Source organism: Oreochromis niloticus, linkage group LG20 (genome assembly GCF_001858045.2).
Source record: "Oreochromis niloticus isolate F11D_XX linkage group LG20, O_niloticus_UMD_NMBU, whole genome shotgun sequence".
Lineage (NCBI taxonomy): Eukaryota > Metazoa > Chordata > Actinopteri > Cichliformes > Cichlidae > Oreochromis > Oreochromis niloticus.
The window spans coordinates 8,248,351-8,269,147 of record NC_031984.2 but is presented as its reverse complement, the minus strand read 5'-3'; the positions used below and the strand labels follow the sequence as shown (position 1 = coordinate 8,269,147).

Genomic DNA, 20,797 nt, shown 5'->3' with positions numbered 1-20,797 from the left:
TCCATAGACTTCCATAAGCTGCGTCCAACTTTAACCTCCTAGGACCTGCCGTCCCCATATGTGGACATCACATTTTGGGTTGTCTAGACTAAATACTACTAACGACTAACTAACTATACTAAATCGTGCTCTACAAGGACCTGATATCCAATTACAAGGACATTATAGTGCCACTGTCCTATCAAAATTTAAAACGAATGTCCTCATATGTGGATGTCAGGCCCTTGTAGAGCATAATCAGGTAAAAAGATAATTCTTTATTTTTACATTCATCAGGTCCCGATCAGCCCAAATAGCAGAGAGAAATTAAAAATGCATGCAATGAAAGAGTTTGGGTCTTAGGGGTTAATATGGTAGCTTCTCATCTTATTAGCAAACCAGAAACTTGCACCTCTACAGTGTGAAATGGTACACAGAATGCTATCCACAGCCTCACATGTGCAAATAAACTGATGGATATAAACGTTTTAAGGTCAGCCAGCAAGTTGAAGATGGTTCAGGGAGCAAAATAGCTGTTAGGGGCAGCTGTTTGTGTTCATTTAAATGCTGAAAAACTATATTATGAAAGTTAGCATGACATAAAGAGCCACTGTAGCCACTGTAATAGGAAATTGGTTGAATTATAAATATACTAAAATGAAAAATCTTATAAATATTGAAACCAAAGGAGGAAAGACCCTTCAGGAGCCAGCATGTGTTTGTTTCCCAGTAATAAAAAAACAGCCAGAGGGGGGTTCAGCCAGTTTCTCTTTCCTGCTTGTTTTTTAACTAAATCAGTTTTTCAAAAATTAACCTCCATTATTTAATAAGAGAATAAAATAGTGGAGGAACTCTTTATTTAAATAACTTCATGAGGGGAAACTGAAGCTGCAATAACTGTAAATGAGAGAAAATGATGTGAGAGTTATTTCTGCATAGTGATTAAAAGATCGATTAAGTAAAGCTTTTATTTTTCATTAAACGCAAAATGATGCACTTTTCTTTCTTTTTTTAAAATATATGACAGGACTCTCAGAGCCATAGTGCAATGACTATTTCAGTACAGATAATCAGTATTTTTTTGTATTATGCTTAACAGCAAGGCAGATGGTATTTTTTTAAGCTGGATATAGTTTTTTTTTTTTTGTGGGGGGGGGGGGTTAACACCACTACCACACAGAACGATATTATGTTCCCAATATGATATAAAAATCACTTGTTGGTGGAGTTATTCTTTAGGAGAAACTGCACTGGAAGGTTTTTGATAAGTCACTCTAAACTACTGTGTTACTGTATATACAGTATTTGTATGTTAAAATGTTTGTTTATGGTAATCAGATGTGTCACGCCTAGGCTTATATTGTTTGTTAGTTTATATTGCATGGGTGGCTGATGCCCAGGTCCACTGAAGCCCAGTTGCTTATTTTTAAAGTTCTGTACCGAGTATATGTGAATATGTAACATTGAATATTGTTGGAAAATGTTAATATCCATATTATATAATACCAAATCACGACAACAGTGCATGAGGTGACATCCATGGCAGAAATCAGTTAATGCAAACAGACTGAACACCCTCTCCTGCAATCATCTGTTGGCTGCGTGACAAGAACAGTGAACCTGGCAGCTCAACACTTTTTGTTTGACCCGCTTGCTAGCTTGCAGTTAGCGGGAGTGTGTTATCTAAAGCCTACATAAAAATACTGACAAACTCCCTTCAGAAATGCTACAGACTGTTGGGGTTTAGATAAAACCAAAGAAAGCTAGCAGAGCTTTTAGAGAGCACAAGTGTTTTTACCAATTTTAATTTTATATGGAGAATCTTAACAATCTGGGACTGTCTAAAGATGACTATAGTAGGGATGTTTATGATTTCCAGATTAGTTTATAAAACACCACCATAAAACGCCATCCACTGCAAAGAATTTCAGCATCATTACTGCTGTTAATCTTCTATTTACTCTAATGGTGTTATTTTGTAATTGACACTATAGACACTATAGAAAAAGTGTTATAAGCTTAGACAGTATAATATGCCAATGCTTAGAGCTACTGGTTTAGCCCCTTTGAGTAAATTTAGTTGGAGAAACTATTTTGCCGCCAACTATTTTCTGACTCCACAAACCTTCCTAATAATTTTTGTACAGTCCCATTCTTTTATTTGCCAGGTAAAACTGTTTAAACGATATGACATTGACAGGAAGAGTAGCTCGCTTATTTCCGCCTTGTTTCTCATCATTGATGGATTGAAAGCACTTTGAAAACATGCCGTCTCTCAGCCTTTCCTTTTTTGTGCAGTACGTGGTGTCAACACCACCAAAACACTTTCCAAAAGGTCTCAGTTTTTACGAGATGAACGATGTCGTCGACAAAGCATTAAGCCATTGAAGGATTAGGTGTTGTACAGCTCAGTGTGTCTACAGTGACTGTTGTGTATATAAACGCAAAAACTATTAACACTTTAACTTCTAACAGGCCATTTCTAACTTTCCTGTACTTCTTTTTTCCTGTCTCTTGACTGTTTTCTGTACAATTTCTTTGAATATTGTAAGAAAAAAAAACAAAAAACCGTGCATCTCAGAATTTACAGTACTTGTGTGTGTTAACACTAACTTCTACCTATGTTTTCCTCTTTGTGTCTTCTAATATGATACTAAAAAATAAAAGGTCTGACTAATCACTAACTTCTCTCTTTCTTCTGTGCTTTATTTCTTCTTTCACTTGCTTTAACAAACGTTTACTAACTTTACCACAAAACAGAACTATGAAGCAAATATCCATCCTATAACTAATATATTTACAATTTGAAGTGGTGTGTGTGTGTGTGTGTGTGTGTGTGTGTGTGTGTGTGTGTTTGGAGGGGGGCTGTTTAATGCATTAAACAGTATGATATATATCTAACACACAAAACAAACAAAAACAACAACACATTATATAAAAGTTATAAACTGAATTGTGTGTCATTGAGTAATTTAAGTATTTGATTAGACAGTCAATCAATAACAGATACTCCTGATCTCAGCTCATTAAGTCGGGACATTAAGTCCACAGAATCAGCTTCTTCCATTCCAACAAATAAATTTATAATTTCTATGTAATGTGTTTTTTGGGGGGAGGGGGGATTTTTGGTAGATATTCAATTTCTCTTCAGTAATATGAGACGACCATAAAAATCAGAGACTGCTCATTTCTTTGTAAGTGAGCAAATGTAGTAATTCAGCAGGCGAAATAATCAAATAGTATGGATAACTGGATATTTTCTCTTTTTATGACCATTCTCAATAAACTCTAGAAATAACTGTTAGGGAAAGTCCCAACAGGTCAGCAAAGAAATACTAAGACCAATCCAGCTGGCACCAACAACCATGCCACATTCAGAGTCTCTTAAATCATCTTTTTTCCTCATTGTGATGCTCAGTTCGAAGTTCAGCAAGTCATCTTGACCAGTTTTAGGTGCCTAAATGCACTGAGTTGCTGCCAGGTGATTGGCTTAATAGATAGTTGCATGAACAAGCAACTTAACAGCTGTACCTAATAAAGTGGTACTACTTAAAAAATCCTTCTCTTCATTATTCGAGAAAAAAAAAAAAAGAGGCACCAAAATCCTTTCTACTACCCCAATTCTCTTAAGACTGTGGGAACAAACATTTGTAAAATATTCTGAGAGCAAAGGCCAAACACAGATAGGAAAACCAGCTCAATAAGGAAATTTCTATAGAGGAAAGGAAACCTCCATATATACGAGAAGCCTTGAACTCTCTGACTCACTCAGAAACAAGCTGGGAAAACCAGGAATTTTCATCCCCTTTTTAATTTTCTGAGCCTGGCAGCTCTCACGGACACAAAAGACTTGAGTTGCTTTTGTTGTGGTAGTAGCGGTGGTGGGCTCAGCGGTCACCATGACAACAGGAAAAGTAGAGGCTCAGTATTTGGAAAGTTGAAAGAGGGGAAGCTTCATGGTGCCTCGGCCCTTCATTCAGAAGGCTCCTCTGTTGTTTCCTTCCTAACTTTCATTTAGAAAGATGTTTTGACTCTTCAAAGAGCTTCGGGTCTCAGGCTGTGGTTTTCACCGTCATTTCCTGTTGTGTTTTCTCTTTTTCTTCATCAGGAGACACCACGTACCTTGACATCTTCCGAGAATTTTCGCACATGGCTTCCCACAACCCAGAAAAGCTGAAAAGAAGGAGTTTGCACTTCCGACACTCCTTCAGGTAGTCTTTCAAGAGTCGAGAGAGGGAGAAAATACTTGAAAAATGCAGCTTTCCAAACATTCACCACAGCTGGATTTCAATGAGAGGTGACCCTGAGGAGGAGCCTGATGCTGCTGAATAAATTCAGCCATCACAGTATATTATACAGTCCGTTTTATTCCACAGAGAAAGCTACAAAAAATGCATAAATAAATAGAAGTCACATTTTAAGTTCATTAAAGTGAAGAAATTAATGCATTTTAGTTCAGTTACAACTTTTATTTTGATAGGGTTTTGTTCTATGAGGATCTGCTGGTCTTTTCCTCTCAAATAAATGTGTGTATAAATACATTGTTAGATAAGCACTTGTTTTGTATGAACCATCATTTGTTTGCTGATTCATTACATCAATACTTTCCAGTATGTTTGATTGTATATGTACTGCATGCATGTACTCCTATTATATTTCAAGGATAAGAAATTTAATATCATTAGTTATTATCATCTCGATAAGCAGTTTTGATCTGAAACATGTTCTCTGTTTCTTTTGTTTTTGCATCGACTATGCTGGTGTAGTCTTGGTGATGTATTTTTGTCTACTGTGGTGTACCACTATGAAATACAGTGCTTCTGATGCTGTAAACATGCTGTAGAGACAAAAATAAAAATGCTAATATATCTGAAAAGGCAAGATGAGAGATGGATGGAAATAAACATCATCTGTTCGACTCACTCGGTTTTTCCTTGTGGATGAGACAACAGCGCCTCCTTGTGTTGAAATGTGTGACAAATTGATCTTTTAAATTAGGGAATTATTTAAATACAGTGAAGCCTAAATGTCTGCTAATAATTTCTAATTTCCCAATAACTCTTTATTTTTGTTTGACCAGGTAAATATGACAGTTACAGGCACCTTTCCATGGAATATTTAGCTAGGATAGCATTATCACAAGTTTCAATTATGAGAACAAAATTCTAAATTTAAAAAATGTAAATAAATAACAAGGTATCAGTGGTTAAAATGTGATTTGTCTCACACACACACACACACACACCTATATCTAACTCCATCTCTCTCTCTCTCTCTCTCCCTCTCTCTCTCTCTCTCTCTATATATATATACATATAAATATGTATATCTATCTATCTATAAAATTCAGTAATACAGTTTGTCATTAATTAATATCTGATAAATGAATTGATTACAAATTATTTTTCTGTTTAATATATTTGTAAGTAATAACATTAAAGGATAGATGGGTGAAAGATGTTTTCTTTTAAATCCAGTTTAATGATACTCTATCAATAAATGGTTTGATTTTAAAAGGTGTACAAAAACAATATTAAATTGCCATGGGTAAAAAAAAATACATTTATAAATAAAGAATGGAATGTTTTAAAATGCTATTTAAGAAATAAAATACTAAAGTCATAATTTAATGCTTTATTTCCATGGTAACTGTCCATCAACTGTTTAAAAAAGATAGGCGTAGCCACTGTGGCATCACCCATCATATTTTGAACATTGCATCTGGAGGTGGGGTTTGTTCGTTTTAGAACCAGAAGTGACCATATTTAGACAAAAAGGTGCATTGCGGAGTTAGCAGTGTGCATTTATAAACTGTAATGAGTGCATCTCACAGATATAAACTTCTATAATTTCACTCACCAAAAGAGAAATCCGGACAGTCAAGGGGTCAAGTTAAGTGACTTTAGCTGAGGTGAGGCCTCTCTGACAGCTGTTGGCTGAAGCTGTCAATGAAGGCAGCCACACTCCTACATTTAAATGTAAATCAAATCAATATATTAATGATAACAATAATAATAATCATTATCATCATCCAGTGTATATTGACTGTTTTCTTAATATTGTTAACTTGGGGATTTAACTCCTTTTGGAGCCAGTCTCAGCAAACCACTGGAGGAACTGCAGGACTAATTTTTCAGCCATGAATGTTGCCTCTCAGGTCCTCCATAGAGAATTATAAATTTATACTGGATATTAGTGACTTAATCTGATGATTTTTCACTAGTTTCCATGTCATAAAAATAATAATACAATGATAATAATAATAATAATAATACAATATAAATAACTGTTAATAACAACATTAACAACCTCGTGCTACCACCTTATAGAAGGTCGTCGAGGCTCCACCAGTGCTGGAGAAGGTACAAGTGGCACAGAGGGTGGGCAGGACTACAGACTCTGGACAACAGTTTGTTCAGTGTCCACCTCTATCACAGCTTCAGAAATGTACAATTTGCTGCCAATCACAGAGCCAAACTAACTACAGGAAACTACACTCTGCTCCCCACAGCTGACTGATAGAAACTCTCCATCATTTTGCAGCACACATTAAGGATCTCAGCTTCCTTAGTAAACAGAGCCTGCTTATCCCCTTCTTGTATACAGCCTCTGTAGTAGTCTTTTACTTCAGCCAAGTACTTGTACTCCTCCACCACATAGAGATCTTGTCCCAGGACAGACACCGTTCAGCCAGTGCTATTAGAGAGAAACTACAGGGAAAATGTCACTAATGTAGTTTTACATATATAGTCACAGGGTTATTATAAGAGAACCAGATCGGTTTAATAAAGATAGGAAAATAAGGCAGAGAGATACACTTGGGAGATACACGATCTTTGACTGCAGCCGACGCACGTGGCCGTTGACGTCCGTCACATCTCGCCGCCGGTTACGTCGGCAGTACAGGAAGTGGAGCGAGCAGACTGTGATGATGGAGCTGTGCCCCGGAGACGGTGCTCATCGGGATGTTATCTGACATTTCGAGAGAAACGACAAGCGTAATGCGGGTTTGTCGCGCGATGTGAGACAGCGGATCGGAGTCAGGTATGACTCAGATATTCGTGAAAAAGCTAGCTGGCTGTTAGCTCGGTTAGCTCTCATCCTTCCAGCTCCGAGCAGGCAGCGAGCAGCTCGCCGACCCGCTGCTGCACCACACGGAGCCCGGTGAGAAGATGACGAGGCCTTAATATCACACAAGCAACGGTGTGCAGAGTCAGCAAATACAGGTACTGTCAGTCAGGTTTGGGAAAATGCTGCTGGGGTTAGTTACTGCCAGTTAGCGGAAACACGTTAATGATGTCTAGGTTAAGTGGTTTTGGATGTAGCCCCAGCTTGATAGTTTCTATGGGGTTAAAACACTGGAATCACGCTTTTCTGTGCTAATAAATGCAATAAAGGCATCACAGATCTGAATAATAAACAGTATTTAGCTCACTCCAGGTCTCTTGTGAAAATGTGATCATTTTTGTCATTTTATTTCATTAAACCAATCAAATACGCGTTTCAGTTCTGGAGATTTAAATGTCCACCCCCAAATATCTAACATTTACCAACAACTTGTCATTCACAATTAACTTTAACTGATGAAACTCATGCGTAATCAGCCTACAGATTATTTGAATTTGAAAAAAGTACCAGTAATTCATGTGAGTCAAAATCTCCACTCTGCTCTAAACACTCATCATCACAGTTTTTCTTTCTGCTCTTGGCTCTGTGATGTACGGTCATCTGCAGAGTACAGCTCTAGTTGTGTGCCTGGAAGCTCCACCCACCTGCTGTTTGGGAGGGGCCACCAATCAGAAGAAAGTTGCCTTAAGGGAGCCAGATTGGGTTGTTTCATACTTAAGGAATTATGGAGAGCTACCCTGGTACAATCCAAGAATAAAAATACAGAGCTGGAAATTAGTTTAATAGGTCCACTTTAATCATAAATAACATCCCAATGACTTGTTGGAATTAATACCCCCCCCCCAAAAAAGAAAACAAATTCGGAAAAAAAAGAGTCACTGGGTTTAAAAGACCTTTTCAAGACCTGATTTTAGGTAGACTATACGAGAATCATTTACCTTCTTTGGTGAAATCTATTCCTGCAGGATGATTTTTGCTGCCAAGTGCTCCAGAAGAGGAAAATATAAAACAAATGGGATTTAACCTCCTAGGACCTGCCGTCCACATATGTGGACATCACATTTTTGGTTATTTTGACCAAAATACTCAATTTTGCTCTACATGGGCCTTATATCCACTTACGAGGACATTATACTGCTACTTTTCTATCAAAATTTTAAATGAATATCCTCATTTGTGGCTCTCATTTTTCTTAAAAACAAAAATAAGGTAAAAAAAAAAAAATCTGGAAATTCTTTGTTTTTACATTCATTGGGCCCCAATATGCCCAAATATCAAAGAGAAATTAAAAATGCATGCTGTGGAAGAGTTTGGGTCTTAGGAGGTTAAAGTAGGTCAAAAGTCAAGCGTAAATAGTACCACTGACCACCTTTGATGTTTAGCACTAATTAGGTAATTCTTTAATTGATTTATTGTTGTAGCGCCATATGTGAGGATAAAAACAGTTAACTGCTTCCGTCCTTTCACACATAATTAAACATAAATAAATGTGTAACATACAAGAACACACACACACACACACACACACACACACACACACACACAGAGAGGCTCTCATACAAAACGAACCCACTTCCTGCTCCTCCACAGACATGGCGTCGCAGCTCCAGGTGTTCTCCTCCCCCTCTGTGTCCTCCAGTGCCTACTCTCGCTCAAAGAGACTTAAAGTGGAGAACCCCTCCTGGGATGCATCCAGCCAGCTGGGAGACAATGGTTACTACCAGCAGAGCCCTACCCAGGGAGCTGCACCCTCAACTTCCGGCTCCAACTTTAACCAAGTGTACACTTCCAACCAGGTCCATGCGCCAACGGCTGGCTCAAGGGAGCAGACAGTGGTGCGGGCGGCAGACAGCACGGGCAGCCTTTGCGGGCCTCCTTCGTCCTCCTCTTCATCTTCCTCCTCCAGCCGGCGAATCAAGGATGCAGAGTCCTCCTCCCAGCCGTCCGACCTCTACCACAAGCAGTACAGCCTGAAGAGGAAGAGTGAGGAGGTGGACAGCAGCGACAGCGTGCAGATACTGGAGGAGCTCTCCGCCCCTGTGGTCACAAACCGCAATGGTGGCGGCGGCGGGGGAACCACCACAGCTCAGTCCATAGCACACTCCACCTCCACCACCAAGAGCAGCAACTCCCACAGCGAGGGCGACTATCAGCTGGTCCAGCACGAGATCCTGTGCTCCATGTCCAACAGTTACGAGGTGCTCGAGTTTCTGGGACGCGGCACCTTTGGTCAGGTGGCTAAATGCTGGAAGCGGGGCACAAACGAGATAGTGGCGATTAAAATCTTGAAGAACCATCCCTCTTATGCTCGGCAAGGGCAAATTGAGGTGAGTACATATTGTTAAAATTGATAAAAGGAGCCTTTATTAACATATAATTCCTAAACAAATTTCTATATAAGAGGAAATCTGAGAATTGCATAAAATGATCACATTGGAAAGTTTTCTTTATTATAAAAAATAATTAGTGATAGCTTTCCGAAAATCACTGTCTTGGGACAGGGCCCAGTTGTTGTAAGCTGTCTGGATGTGATGTATAATTACATTTCTATGAAGGTATGCATCAGTTTAAGGTTTAGGTAGGTACCAGTCAAAAGTTTGGACACACCTTCTATTTTAAGGTTTTTTCTTTATTTTTTACTACTTTCTACACTGTAATTACATACTGAAGACATCAAATATATTAAGCGAGATGTAGCGAAAAAAAAAAAAAAAAAGATAAATAACTCTAAATATGGTCTTATATTTTAGATTCTTGAGAGTAGCCACCCTTTGCTTTGCTGACGGCGCAGAAAAACCTTGGCCCTCTCTCAGTGAGCTTCATGATGGAGTCACCTGAAATGGTTTTCACATCACAGCTGTGCCTTGTCAGGGTTCATTTGTGGAATTTCTTGGATTTTTAATGGGGTTGGGACATTCAGTTGTGTTGTGCAGAAGTCAAGTTGGTACAGAGCTGACAGCCCTATTTGAAAGCTGTTAGAATTCATATTATGGCTAAAATCTAAAACATGTTCTGAGTTATTTCATACTTTTTTCTTTACTACATAATTCCATGTGTTCATTCATTGCTTTGATGCCTTCAGTGAGAATCTACAATGTAAATATTCAGTTCAATTCAATTTTATTTATATAGCGCCAAATCACAACAACAGTCGCCTCAAGGCGCTTTATATTGTACAGTACAGTAAATAGTCATGAAAATAAAGAAAAACCATAAAATGAGAAGGTGTGTCCAAACTTTTCACTGGTAGTGTGAGTATAAATTCTTTTTAATGCCAAAGTACAGCTGATAGTGAGTGACTAACCTGGGAAACTAACAGGTAGTTTATGAAAATTGGGAATGGCGGTGCGTGTCTGTGACATCATAAATGCTATCCTGCTTTGTGCTTTTGGTTTCAGCTTGTTTGGCTGCATCAGCCTCCACCTTGTTTTTAATAACACATCAATAGTTACCTCAGGAGTAGACTACAGCGAATTGAAGCACTGATACATGGCAGGGATTCTACTTGATTGTAGTCACGGACAGCTGTCGTATTTCCTGTGGAGTTGTCAGGCACGTGGACGTCCATAGAGACACTTGCGCTCACAATATAACACAATATGAAGAGCATCCGGCATGAAAATCTGCCAAATCAAATGAGCATGGCTATCTGCTGTGGTGATCCCTTGTGCAAATGGGAGCAGCCAAAAGCAGGTTCCTTTTATTTGCTTTATATTGTAAGCAGTGTTAGTGGTCTGGCTGCATGGTATGCAGTTATGGTTGAGATCAGCCAACATCCATCTACGGGTACAGATACAGTAACCTGAACTTTGGCCACTGACTGAAATATCTAATCTATTTGATTGCCGCAGAATTTTGTACAGGTTTTGTTTTGTATTTTTTAATTGGTGGATGAATCCTACTGACTTCTCTGATTCTCTGATCCTATGTGTTGTTTCTGCCATAGGGCTGATATGTGGTTTGAGTACTGGATGGTACTGAAGATAAATTCTGTGAACCTTTATGTTTTGGCCTGTTTAGGAAGATGTTACTTACTCATTCATTTTTCTGTTTATTACCACATAATATCATCTTCCTCCTACTTGCAGGTGAGTATCCTCAGCAGGCTGAGCACGGAAAATGCCGATGAGTTCAACTTTGTCCGCTCGTACGAGTGTTTCCAGCACAAGAATCACACGTGCCTTGTGTTTGAGATGCTGGAGCAGAACCTTTACGACTTCCTGAAGCACAGCAAGTTCAGCCCTCTGATGCTCAAGTGCATCCGGCCAATCCTGCAGCAGGTCGCCACCGCGCTAATGAAGCTGAAGAGCCTGGGGCTGATCCATGCCGACCTGAAGCCTGAAAACATCATGCTGGTAGACCCTCTGAGGCAGCCATACAGGGTGAAGGTCATTGATTTTGGCTCGGCGAGCCATGTTTCCAAAGCTGTATGCTCAACTTACCTGCAGTCTCGATATTACAGGTGAGTATTTTTGCCTAGAGCTATGAAATATCTTGTGAATTACTTGCTGTGATCTTGACATTTACCGGCTTTGATGGGCCTACAGAGCTCCAGAGATTATCCTGGGCCTTCCTTTCTGTGAAGCCATCGATATGTGGTCTTTGGGATGTGTCATTGCTGAGCTGTTCTTGGGATGGCCCCTTTATCCCGGTGCCTCAGAGTATGACCAGGTAATTTGCAGCACCCTTATACACACTGACATTTACATAAAAATCAGACACAGCTGCCTGTCTTGGGACACCTGTCAATCAAAGAGGCAGTGCCTTTAATTTTAACCATCATTTAACCACCATTTTATACTTTTTTTCACTGTTTTCTCTCAGATTCGCTACATTTCTCAGACCCAGGGTCTTCCAGCAGAGTACCTCCTTAGTGCAGGAACCAAGACCAGCCGCTTTTTCAACCGAGGCCCCGACTCGAGCTACCCGCTGTGGAGGCTCAAAGTAGGTGACACAGATATGAGTCCCCAAACGAGAAAAAACACTTCATGTACTGAAGTGTTGCTGTGGTTCTTTTTTCTGCAGACACCTGCAGAGCACGAGGCAGAGATGGGCATCAAGTCGAAGGAGGCAAGAAAATACATCTTCAACTGTCTGGATGACATGATGCAGGTGAGGAGCTATACTGTCTAAGAGACAGCTGCTGTAAGCAGTTATTTTAAGTGTTGCTCCCCGTTTGGGGCAAAGTAGGACCCTCACAAACATGGCCCAAACAGCAGCCAAAATGGCATGATGACAAAAACTGTAGCCTAGATATAGACAACAACACTGTTCTAGGTAAAGCCCCAGTCAGATCAATTAATTTGTCTTCAGTCATCAAAAAGCTTAGGAAAGGCAGGAGCTACACTGAATCGTCTGAGCAGGGAAACAAAATGATGCACAGCATGAGCAACGATGTGACAAGCATTATATTTTCCCTTTTACTTAAATAACAACCTTGGGAATAATATGGTATTTCTTACCAGAGGTTCTGCTATGCATATTAAAGGAGCATGGTGGAAAGAACCAGACTCATGTTTTCCATGTAGGCCAGGGAAAAATAATTAGTAAAAGTTGAAAGGAGGTACTTTTTTGTGCTGTGAACATGTCACATGGGCTGTGACTTCCTGCAGGTGAACATGACAAACCTGGAGGGCACAGACATCCTGGCAGAGAAGGCTGACAGACGGGAGTTTATAGACCTGCTGAAGAAGATGCTGACACTCGACGCTGACAAAAGGATCACACCTATGAAGACGCTGAACCACCCATTTGTTACCATGACCCACCTGCTGCACTTCCCGCACAGCTCACAGTAAGACCTGCGTGGATAAAGAAATGAAGCTACAGATTGTGATGACTGTTGTTTAGCTTCTGTCTGATTTAAATGTATATATTTATATGTATTTTTTTTATTCCACAGTGTGAAGTCCTGCTTCCAAAATATGGATATATGTAAACGCCGATGCAGCGCCTTTGAGAATGGAAAAAATATGTTTGCAAGCAACAACACCCCGAGTGCAGCAACAAACCTCACCGTCACATTCAGTAGCCAACTTAATCAGCACAATCAAGTGAGAAGATCTTCTCTTAACTGCCTCAGGAACAGTTTGATCTTAAGATTATTCACATCATTTCTGTTGAAGGTCTAATTGGTTATTTTGTAGAACAATGCTAATTTATTAGCTTGTACACTTCTATGTACAGACTCTTTCATTCAAACGGCGAGACATTTAAAAACAGCTTATTTACAAGTACTAGATGTAGGAATGCACCAAACAAACTTTTCCATTTCTGATTCATAGCCTGGCTTTAGGCACTTGAAGAATTTGACATTGTATGCTTGTAAATGCAGCTCTCATACAAAAATGTAAAAATCTCAACTCATCTTTTTAGGCATTAATTTAAAATTTTCCTTTGTTGTGTCTTCCAGATGACCTCTACAGGAGGCCAGTCCCTGTCTCTCAGTAGTAATGTCCCACTGCTGAACTATCAGCCTGGCCTCTACCAGCAGGCCACCATCAACATCCCTGGTCTGACCCAGCAGGGAGTTCCTCTGCAAACCAGACCCACCCAGCTCTGCACCCAGACCGAACCCTTCCAGCAGACACTTATTGTTTGCCCACCAACCATCCAGGGTGAAAATGATGGGACAGTTTAAACAAAAAGTTATGTTTTCTCTCTTTTGCCACCTATATTTTGTGACAAGGTCTTTATATCTGACATTTGTGCAGGTCTTCAAACCTCCAACAAGCCATCTGCTTACCCAGTGAGAATGGAAAACTCAGTACCCCTAGTCCCTCAGAACCAGTCCTCCCAGTCTCTTCACATCCAGCCCAGCATGCTGGCAGGGGTAGGATACTATAAATGCTTAAATTACTAGCATGTGTTACTCATGTGACATTTACAAGTACTTGTTTATGATTTAAAAAGGAAATCTAGCTAAATTTGACACCTTTAAAATGAAATGCCTACAGTTTTCTTACAGAAAATGTTGCATTACAGATCATTTAATGTTATCGTTCATTAAAGCCCATTTTCCATTAGAACCTACTTGGATCGCCTTGCCAAGACTCAACTCGGATCGACTGGTTTTCCATTATAATCGAGTACCAGCTAATGTGCGTGGTTGTTGTTATAGCAATGTGTCCGAGCATCCTTGGCGTAATTAGTATGCAACACAAACCCTACAACAAAGGTGGACTTTGAGGCAATGATATTCCAGCTGCTCGGTCTGTGGCTTTTTGTCAGACTCGGGGGACCACGGTGTTGTTTTTTTTGTAGCCATTTTCCTCATTGCCAGGTTTCAAATTTTTGAATTTCGTGAATAACATGCTCATTTGATTGAGTGGCGTCACTGACCAACTAATTGGTGGCGTGCAGTCTGACAACATCACCTTTTAGTATATGATCGGATTGCTTGTAACTGCGGCTGAACAGGTACTATTTTAGAACCTGGTACCAGGAACTATGACTAAATGGAAAACCCTGAAATCCGTGGCAAGTCGATCCGAGTAGGTACTAATGGAAAAGGGGCTTAAGTGGTCCTTTGGCTTAAGCCTGTGTCTAGCCAGACCCTCCTGTCTTGCTTAAGAAATCTTTGATGACATACGTTTTCAATCCAAGGGGACAAGTTCCTTTCCGTTTTTTCTTCTTTCCTACGTAATTGTGGGAAACACAGTTGTGACTCTTTATTACTAACCTATTAAGTTAGCCTACTAGCTTACTTATACAGCAGACCTTTGGTGCCACCTGGTGGAAGACAGCAGTGCATGTCTGTGTTTAAGCTTTAGTGATTATTCTTGTTACAAAGAAAGCTGTGAGAGAAAGCTCTGACAAATGTCTTTGCTCTTTGTTCTTATCTCAGATTAACACATTTCAGTTTCAGGTTTGCTCGGCCCAGATTCATGTGGCATAAATGCTTGGCATCATAATCCATGTGAAATGTTTTCTTTTTAAGCTGCTTGGATCACTTCTCTTTTCCTTTTAGCAGTTAAAAATACATCTCTCTCTACACACAGCAATAAATCTGAAAACAATATGTAAGCTGAACCCATGATGCTTTTTATTCAGCTGGCATAGTGACAGAGGCATGTGCTCATTGAGTCTTCTCTGTCAGATTTCTGTTTTGCACTTAACACCTGTTTCTTACAGTTTTTCAGCATGCTTGTGTACATGTGCTCACACAGCAGGGCTGGCCAGCAGGAACACAGCAGATCCTCATCCCTTCCACATGGCAACAGATGCCTGGCATGTCCATTCACAACCCGGGGCAGGCTGTGGTGCCAGACTCACCCATGGGAGCCCCCATCTCAGACAGTCAGCAGACTTCAGGCTGGAGGTAGTTTATTCTGTGCTCATTTTCGAGTTAAAATGGAACAGCATCTCTCACAAATGTAACTGCTTACTCGTACTGAAGTGATATCTCCATTTTGTAGGGGTCGCCATGGCAGCCAATACGATAGCGTTAACCAGCACGACTCTGGCGCTGGCCGTCATACCGGGACCCAAAACCACAGCTCAGGGGCCGCTCACTCGAGATCCCAACAGGGCAAGAGATCAAAGGCTCGACACGCTGAGAGCAGACCCAGGTATCCTGTCGATCTTTTCATTTCTCACCTTATTGTTCGCATGTGTTTATATTTGATTTAAGACTGTCAGTGTGCTGCTTATTTTCTCCTCCAGGCCGGTGTCCTCAGTACAATCAGCCACCAATGTGGTCAACAGCACTTCCTTTGCCGGTGACCAGTCTCAGCCCATTGTTATCTCTGACACACCAAGCCCTGCCGTCAGCATCATCACCATTCACAGCGACTCTGAAGATGAGGATGATACAAAGTTTCCTGCCGCCTGGTGAGCCTCGTATTCAATCTGGTCACCTTATGTTGCACTGCTTTCTTTTCCCCTAACTTTTAGTAGTGTCTAATAAAAACTTTATTTTTTAAAACTTTTTACTCCTTTTCTCGTGCAGCTCTGGAACAAGTCAGAGAACCAATGTGATCAGCTGTGTGACTGTGCACGACTCCCATGACTCAGACTCCTCTACCAGCAGCCCCCTGAGCTCCAAAACCTCCTCTCAGCCTACAAAGTCTCTAGCAGTCATCATGCCCTCAGTAAAGAGCCAGCCTGGAGAAAGCACAACCCACAAGGCTCCAGCAGCTTCAGGTCCAAAACGGGTTCAAACAGAGGGACACATTTAATTTGAAAACTGTGTGCAACATTCTTCTTTGGTTTTGGGGTTGAAAAACATTTAGACATACCTATGTGTACACAAACCAGCCTATTAAAAGGCAGCACATAAATGATTGAGCTACTACAGATGCAAAACTGGAGAAATGCAAGATTATTCAACAGCAGTTTAAAAAGAAAAATTTTATGTTTTATTGATCTTTCTGATCTTCTGAGTGCTAACAGTTGGCTGTCTTTTTTTTTTGTTTTTAGATCAAGCTACAAGTGGCTCAGTAAAGTCCAAAAAGGCATCCACACAAGCATCCGGTCGGTCAGGAGATTCCACAACCGAGCGCAATCAGCGCGCTGCGTCCAGCAGATCTCAGCCTCTGAATCTGAGTCAGGTAATGGCTTTCAAAAGCATGATGTTCTGTGCACGGCGTTACTTAGCATTCTCTGGCCAAAGGTATTGTAGACTGAATCTGCACTTCAGAGGCCATTCTTGTCTTTCATTTCAGCTGCAGCAGTCTGTGATGCCATCTTCTCATGAGCAAACAGCAAGCAGTAGCTCCCTGAGGAGGCAGCCCACATATCCCCCTCCCGTCTCCTCCCACTCGTCCTACCGGCTCCACGAAAGCACCCTCTTTGGCTCGACCCCAAATCTGTATGCCTACCCGGCCTCTGCCGCCTTGGCCTCAGTGTCTCAGGCTGTAGACCAGATGCAGGGCGGTACATCCCGCCATGGCAGGGCAAGCGGGGCTTACTCCTCTTTGGCTCTGCTTCAGAAGAACAGCAGCTTAGCCCTCGGGGGGTCTGCTCCAGGACAGTACGGCAACAACCATCAACAACAGCAACAGCAGCAGCAGCAACAACAGCTGGCAGCACAGCCTTTCCACCGCTCCGGTGTTGCTTACCAGCGAAAACTCAACCAATATCCCTACCTGTGAACACTGATGAAGACCAAACTTAGACCGCGACTAGAGACGAGCACAAGCTCATCACAGGCGACTGTGATCGGACTCTTTTTATTATTTTTCTTCTTCTTCAACTCAACTGTTTTTTTTCCCGTCCAGCTCCAGAGTGTGTTACTATTTTAATCGTTGTCAAGTTTTACTTTAATATTCTCTACCTTTGAGGTTTCTTTGCGTCATATGTCACAGGTTAGCGTGCCGTGAGCACACAAGCAGAAGATAAAGCTAAATCTACTTACAGACTGTAATTTATTTGTCACATATCAATCTAATACTTTGATTTTATGAAAGCTGTGTGGAACTCTACTGTTATGCTGCTATATTAATAATCATCACATTCATCAAATAATGGGTTAAATGACACATTTACATATAAACAAATGCCTCACTTAATTATACCATTTTCTTTTAATTTAAAAGTCTGCACATTGTGATAAGTTACCTTGCTGTGTTTTATGTTTTATTTATGAATGTACTGTATGTATGTGTGTGTTTTACCTGTACTATATTACAAAAGCTAATGGAGACTAAGCGGCGTACTGTACTGTATAATGACGTGTCTGTGTGTTTTTATTGTTTGAGTACTGGCCTTTAACTTGACTATATTTGTATGTTTGGTATACTGAATGATGCATTTCTGCATAGAGTAGGTGTATCAGAGGAGACTTTCTTTTCGTCTGTTTTTTTAGTTTAATGTTAAGGTTGCATGTGTCTGACATGGAGTAGCATTCAGGGGAGGTTTGTAATCTGCAGCCACGCTGGTTTGTAGACAGATTAGTAATGTTTAATTTGTACGGCAAACACATTAATAATACTGGGAAAATGTACAAGTTCTTGTCTTGTGAAGTGATGTCTGTGGAGTAAAGCGTGCACATAAAATGAAATTGGGTATCGCATACGTAGAAGCTGAAGCCATTTAGATTAAAAAATTCACAGTGCTGCATTTTTAATAGTGAATAATCAAATCTGACAAGGACAATTTATATAAAAAAAAAAAATTATTAATTGATGTTCAGTATGTCACTGCTTCTAAGCAAATCATTGGTTTGGTGAAATGATGGTTGTTCTTCCAATCCTGCTGTGTTGTGAAGTGCTACATTACATAGAACACACAATGAACCTTAACCCGTATATACGCAATAAAAACCTTATTAAAACAGGATCCGGGCCTCGGGTGTGCTTTAAAAACACGATACTTTTACACATTACATACCATGGTGCACAGAAGGCAACCACTTTGTTAGGAACAACTTTTCAACTGCTTGGTTATATTTAAACAACCAATCACATGGCTACAACTCAATACACGTCGGCATGGTCAAGACAACCTGCTGAATTTCAAACTAAGCATCAGAATGAAGAAGAAAGGTGATTTACATGAGTTTGAACTTTTAGTGTGGAACACTAAAACTTTAAAAAGGTCCAGGTCGGTTAAAATCAACTGAAAGGCATATAGTTAAACCAGGTGAAGATTTAGTTAAATTTGCAACAGGAGCAGCTTAAAAATGAGCCCTTTTCCTGAATTCCATCAAGGTTTTCGGGGCAGAGCATAAATTAAGCCTTCAGACTGAAGACGATAAGTTCCCACATGCTTTTGAACATGATGAATCAGTCATTTCTGATACAGACAATTGACCAGAACAAGAAAAAAAAGTGGAGGAGAGGAAGGGAATGATGACAAGAGGAAAATATTGAAAAAACAGTGGCAGTCAAGGACCTAGGTCCAGGACGCAGGTTTAGTGAAAACTGAGTTTGTTAACTCCAAAATGAGGGAAACTTAGGGTTTTCTGTTTTACAAAAGAGGGTTAACTTAAACAGAATCAGTCTGTGAACTTAACCTGCTCACTGGCAGATTTTCTTCAACAAACTCTTACATTTCTCTCTGATTCCTCCTCTCAAAAGCTCAGAACAGAGAAAATTAATTTACATTTAGTTTATCTTTTTACAAATACTGAAATCTCAGTCATGTTACTTTGTAACACATCAACATAAACACTAGGAGTCCCCCTACCTTTACTACATGTTACTGTTGCAAACACGGTTTAAATAAAAATGATCTTTATGAAGCTTTAGATACATAACACACTGATCAATGAGCCATCATTGTGCTAGAATTTGTCACACTGATGGAAAAATCTGCCAGATCTGAGTTCTTAGATTATTGAAGGGTCAAATGACTTTAAGATACTAAATGACACTAAATTTAACTTAAAGTTACTTTTTAAATGCAGGTTTTAGACTGACACATTGAAATGCAGTAATTAAAAGAAACATCTGCTAAAGGTACCATGTCTAAAAAAGGTCATGTTTTAATTTTGTTCCACTGAACAAAGTTAAAACATAACTGTTAAATATGTTGAAAGTAAAAATAGGAACGCTTGCAGAATAAATAGTGAGAATGTGGTAGAAAAAAAATTTAAACTGGTATTTTGAAATTTTCATTGTAAAATGTTTAAAAAGTCCTCTTTTACTACCAACACCGAGCCAAACTGAGTGAGAAGACACCGCTGGGAAGTGGACACAATGTACGTCAAATCTCCGGAGCGCTGGTGTATCTATGCTGGATAGCTAGTTAGCTAGCACAGTCATTGTTAGCTAAATGGTCATTCACTCTGGTTTTTGCTGCTGCTCCTAATGAGGAGTGAGATATTTCTGTGATCTGGCTTCGTCATTAATCACAGTGTAATGTACAAAACTTTGAAGGAAACTTACCATGGCTCCGTGCTCTACGATTACGGCTACGTCCACACGTACCCGGGTATTTTTGAAAACGCAGATTTTTCTATGCGTTTGCACCTTTCGTCCACATGTAAACGGCGTTTTCAGTCACTGAAAACGGAGATTTTTAAAAACGCCTGCCAGGGTGGATATTTTCGAAAACTCCGTTTTTGCATTTACGTGTGGACGAGGAAAACGGAGAAAACGCAGCGTCAAAGGTGTGCGCCTTTTTTGACGTCACACTGTGCGCCACGTTATTGTTTCGGTGAAATGAATTTCTACAATACTGTTAATTGTACTCTCTGCAGTGTTTAAATGCTTACATACACACACACAGTTACTGTCCCTCCACACATACGACTCGGTTCTGCTTCTATGCCCCATCTTTGTTTACTATTTCCTACCGAGGCTTCTAGACTTCTGATTGGCCAACATTTCTACACGGTTAGGAATATATCGCCACCTGTTGTTTTGCCATGTTCCTAGCAGCGTTTTCCTTCATTTCTGCGTTTACGTGTGGACGGGATTATTTTTTTAAACGAAAACGGAAAATCTCCGTTTTCAAAAATACCCGTGTACGTGTGGACGTAGCCTATGAATCCAGCATGACGGACAGAGGACCGTAGGGAATGAACCCTCTTGGTCTTCTGCCTTCTGATTGGCTGACCTCCACTCCCTTTTACTTGAACTTAAACTTTTACTGGCGTATTTAACAGTAGTATTTGTACTTATAGAACAGAACTATTGTCACTGCTCCATTTCCTCTTCTGTTCTTGATGTACATTTTCAAAGCCAGGACCAAAGGGCTCTAGCCTCCTGCCTGGGAATAAACATAACTCAAACCCAAACAGTCA

The 20,797-nt window shown here is 40.2% G+C and overlaps 2 protein-coding genes across 6 annotated transcripts in view; both read left to right on the top strand.

Annotated features, from left to right (window-relative positions):
* Nucleotides 1-4,901, top strand: part of acap3a (ArfGAP with coiled-coil, ankyrin repeat and PH domains 3a) — a 73,037-nt gene extending 68,136 nt beyond the window's left edge. For all 4 annotated transcript variants that reach the window (XM_019349974.2, XM_013275812.3, XM_005448408.4 and 1 more), the window contains exon 25: nucleotides 4,088-4,901. In XM_019349974.2, coding sequence (XP_019205519.1) covers nucleotides 4,088-4,194 — 107 coding nt within the window. In that variant the 3' untranslated portion in view covers nucleotides 4,195-4,901. The remainder of the gene's footprint in view (nucleotides 1-4,087) is intronic.
* Nucleotides 4,902-6,856: 1,955 nt separating this feature from the next.
* hipk1a (homeodomain interacting protein kinase 1a) lies at nucleotides 6,857-18,387 on the top strand. 2 transcript variants are annotated; one of them, XM_005448406.4, is made up of 16 exons: nucleotides 6,857-7,205; nucleotides 8,698-9,434; nucleotides 11,196-11,569; nucleotides 11,655-11,778; nucleotides 11,932-12,051; nucleotides 12,133-12,219; nucleotides 12,720-12,901; nucleotides 13,010-13,160; nucleotides 13,520-13,724; nucleotides 13,821-13,939; nucleotides 15,279-15,427; nucleotides 15,525-15,677; nucleotides 15,772-15,939; nucleotides 16,058-16,251; nucleotides 16,528-16,658; nucleotides 16,773-18,387. In XM_005448406.4, the coding sequence occupies exons 2-16, from the start codon at nucleotides 8,700-8,702 to the stop codon at nucleotides 17,199-17,201; spliced, it is 3,321 nt and encodes a 1,106-aa protein (XP_005448463.1). In that variant the 5' UTR covers nucleotides 6,857-7,205; nucleotides 8,698-8,699; the 3' UTR covers nucleotides 17,202-18,387. The 2 variants fall into 2 exon arrangements, with proteins under 2 accessions (XP_005448463.1, XP_005448462.1); XM_005448405.4 differs by having other exon boundaries at nucleotides 15,276-15,427.
* The last annotated feature ends 2,410 nt before the right edge of the window (nucleotides 18,388-20,797 follow it).

Excerpts from the sequence above, each read along its gene's own strand:
- hipk1a (XM_005448405.4), top strand. The coding sequence starts at position 8,700 with ATGGCGTCGCAGCTCCAGGTGTTCTCCTCCCCCTCTGTGTCCTCCAGT. Across the intron at positions 13,161-13,519 it reads AACTTAATCAGCACAATCAA|ATGACCTCTACAGGAGGCCA; the intron begins GTGAGAAGATCT and ends TGTGTCTTCCAG. Across the intron at positions 13,725-13,820 it reads TTGCCCACCAACCATCCAGG|GTCTTCAAACCTCCAACAAG; the intron begins GTGAAAATGATG and ends ACATTTGTGCAG.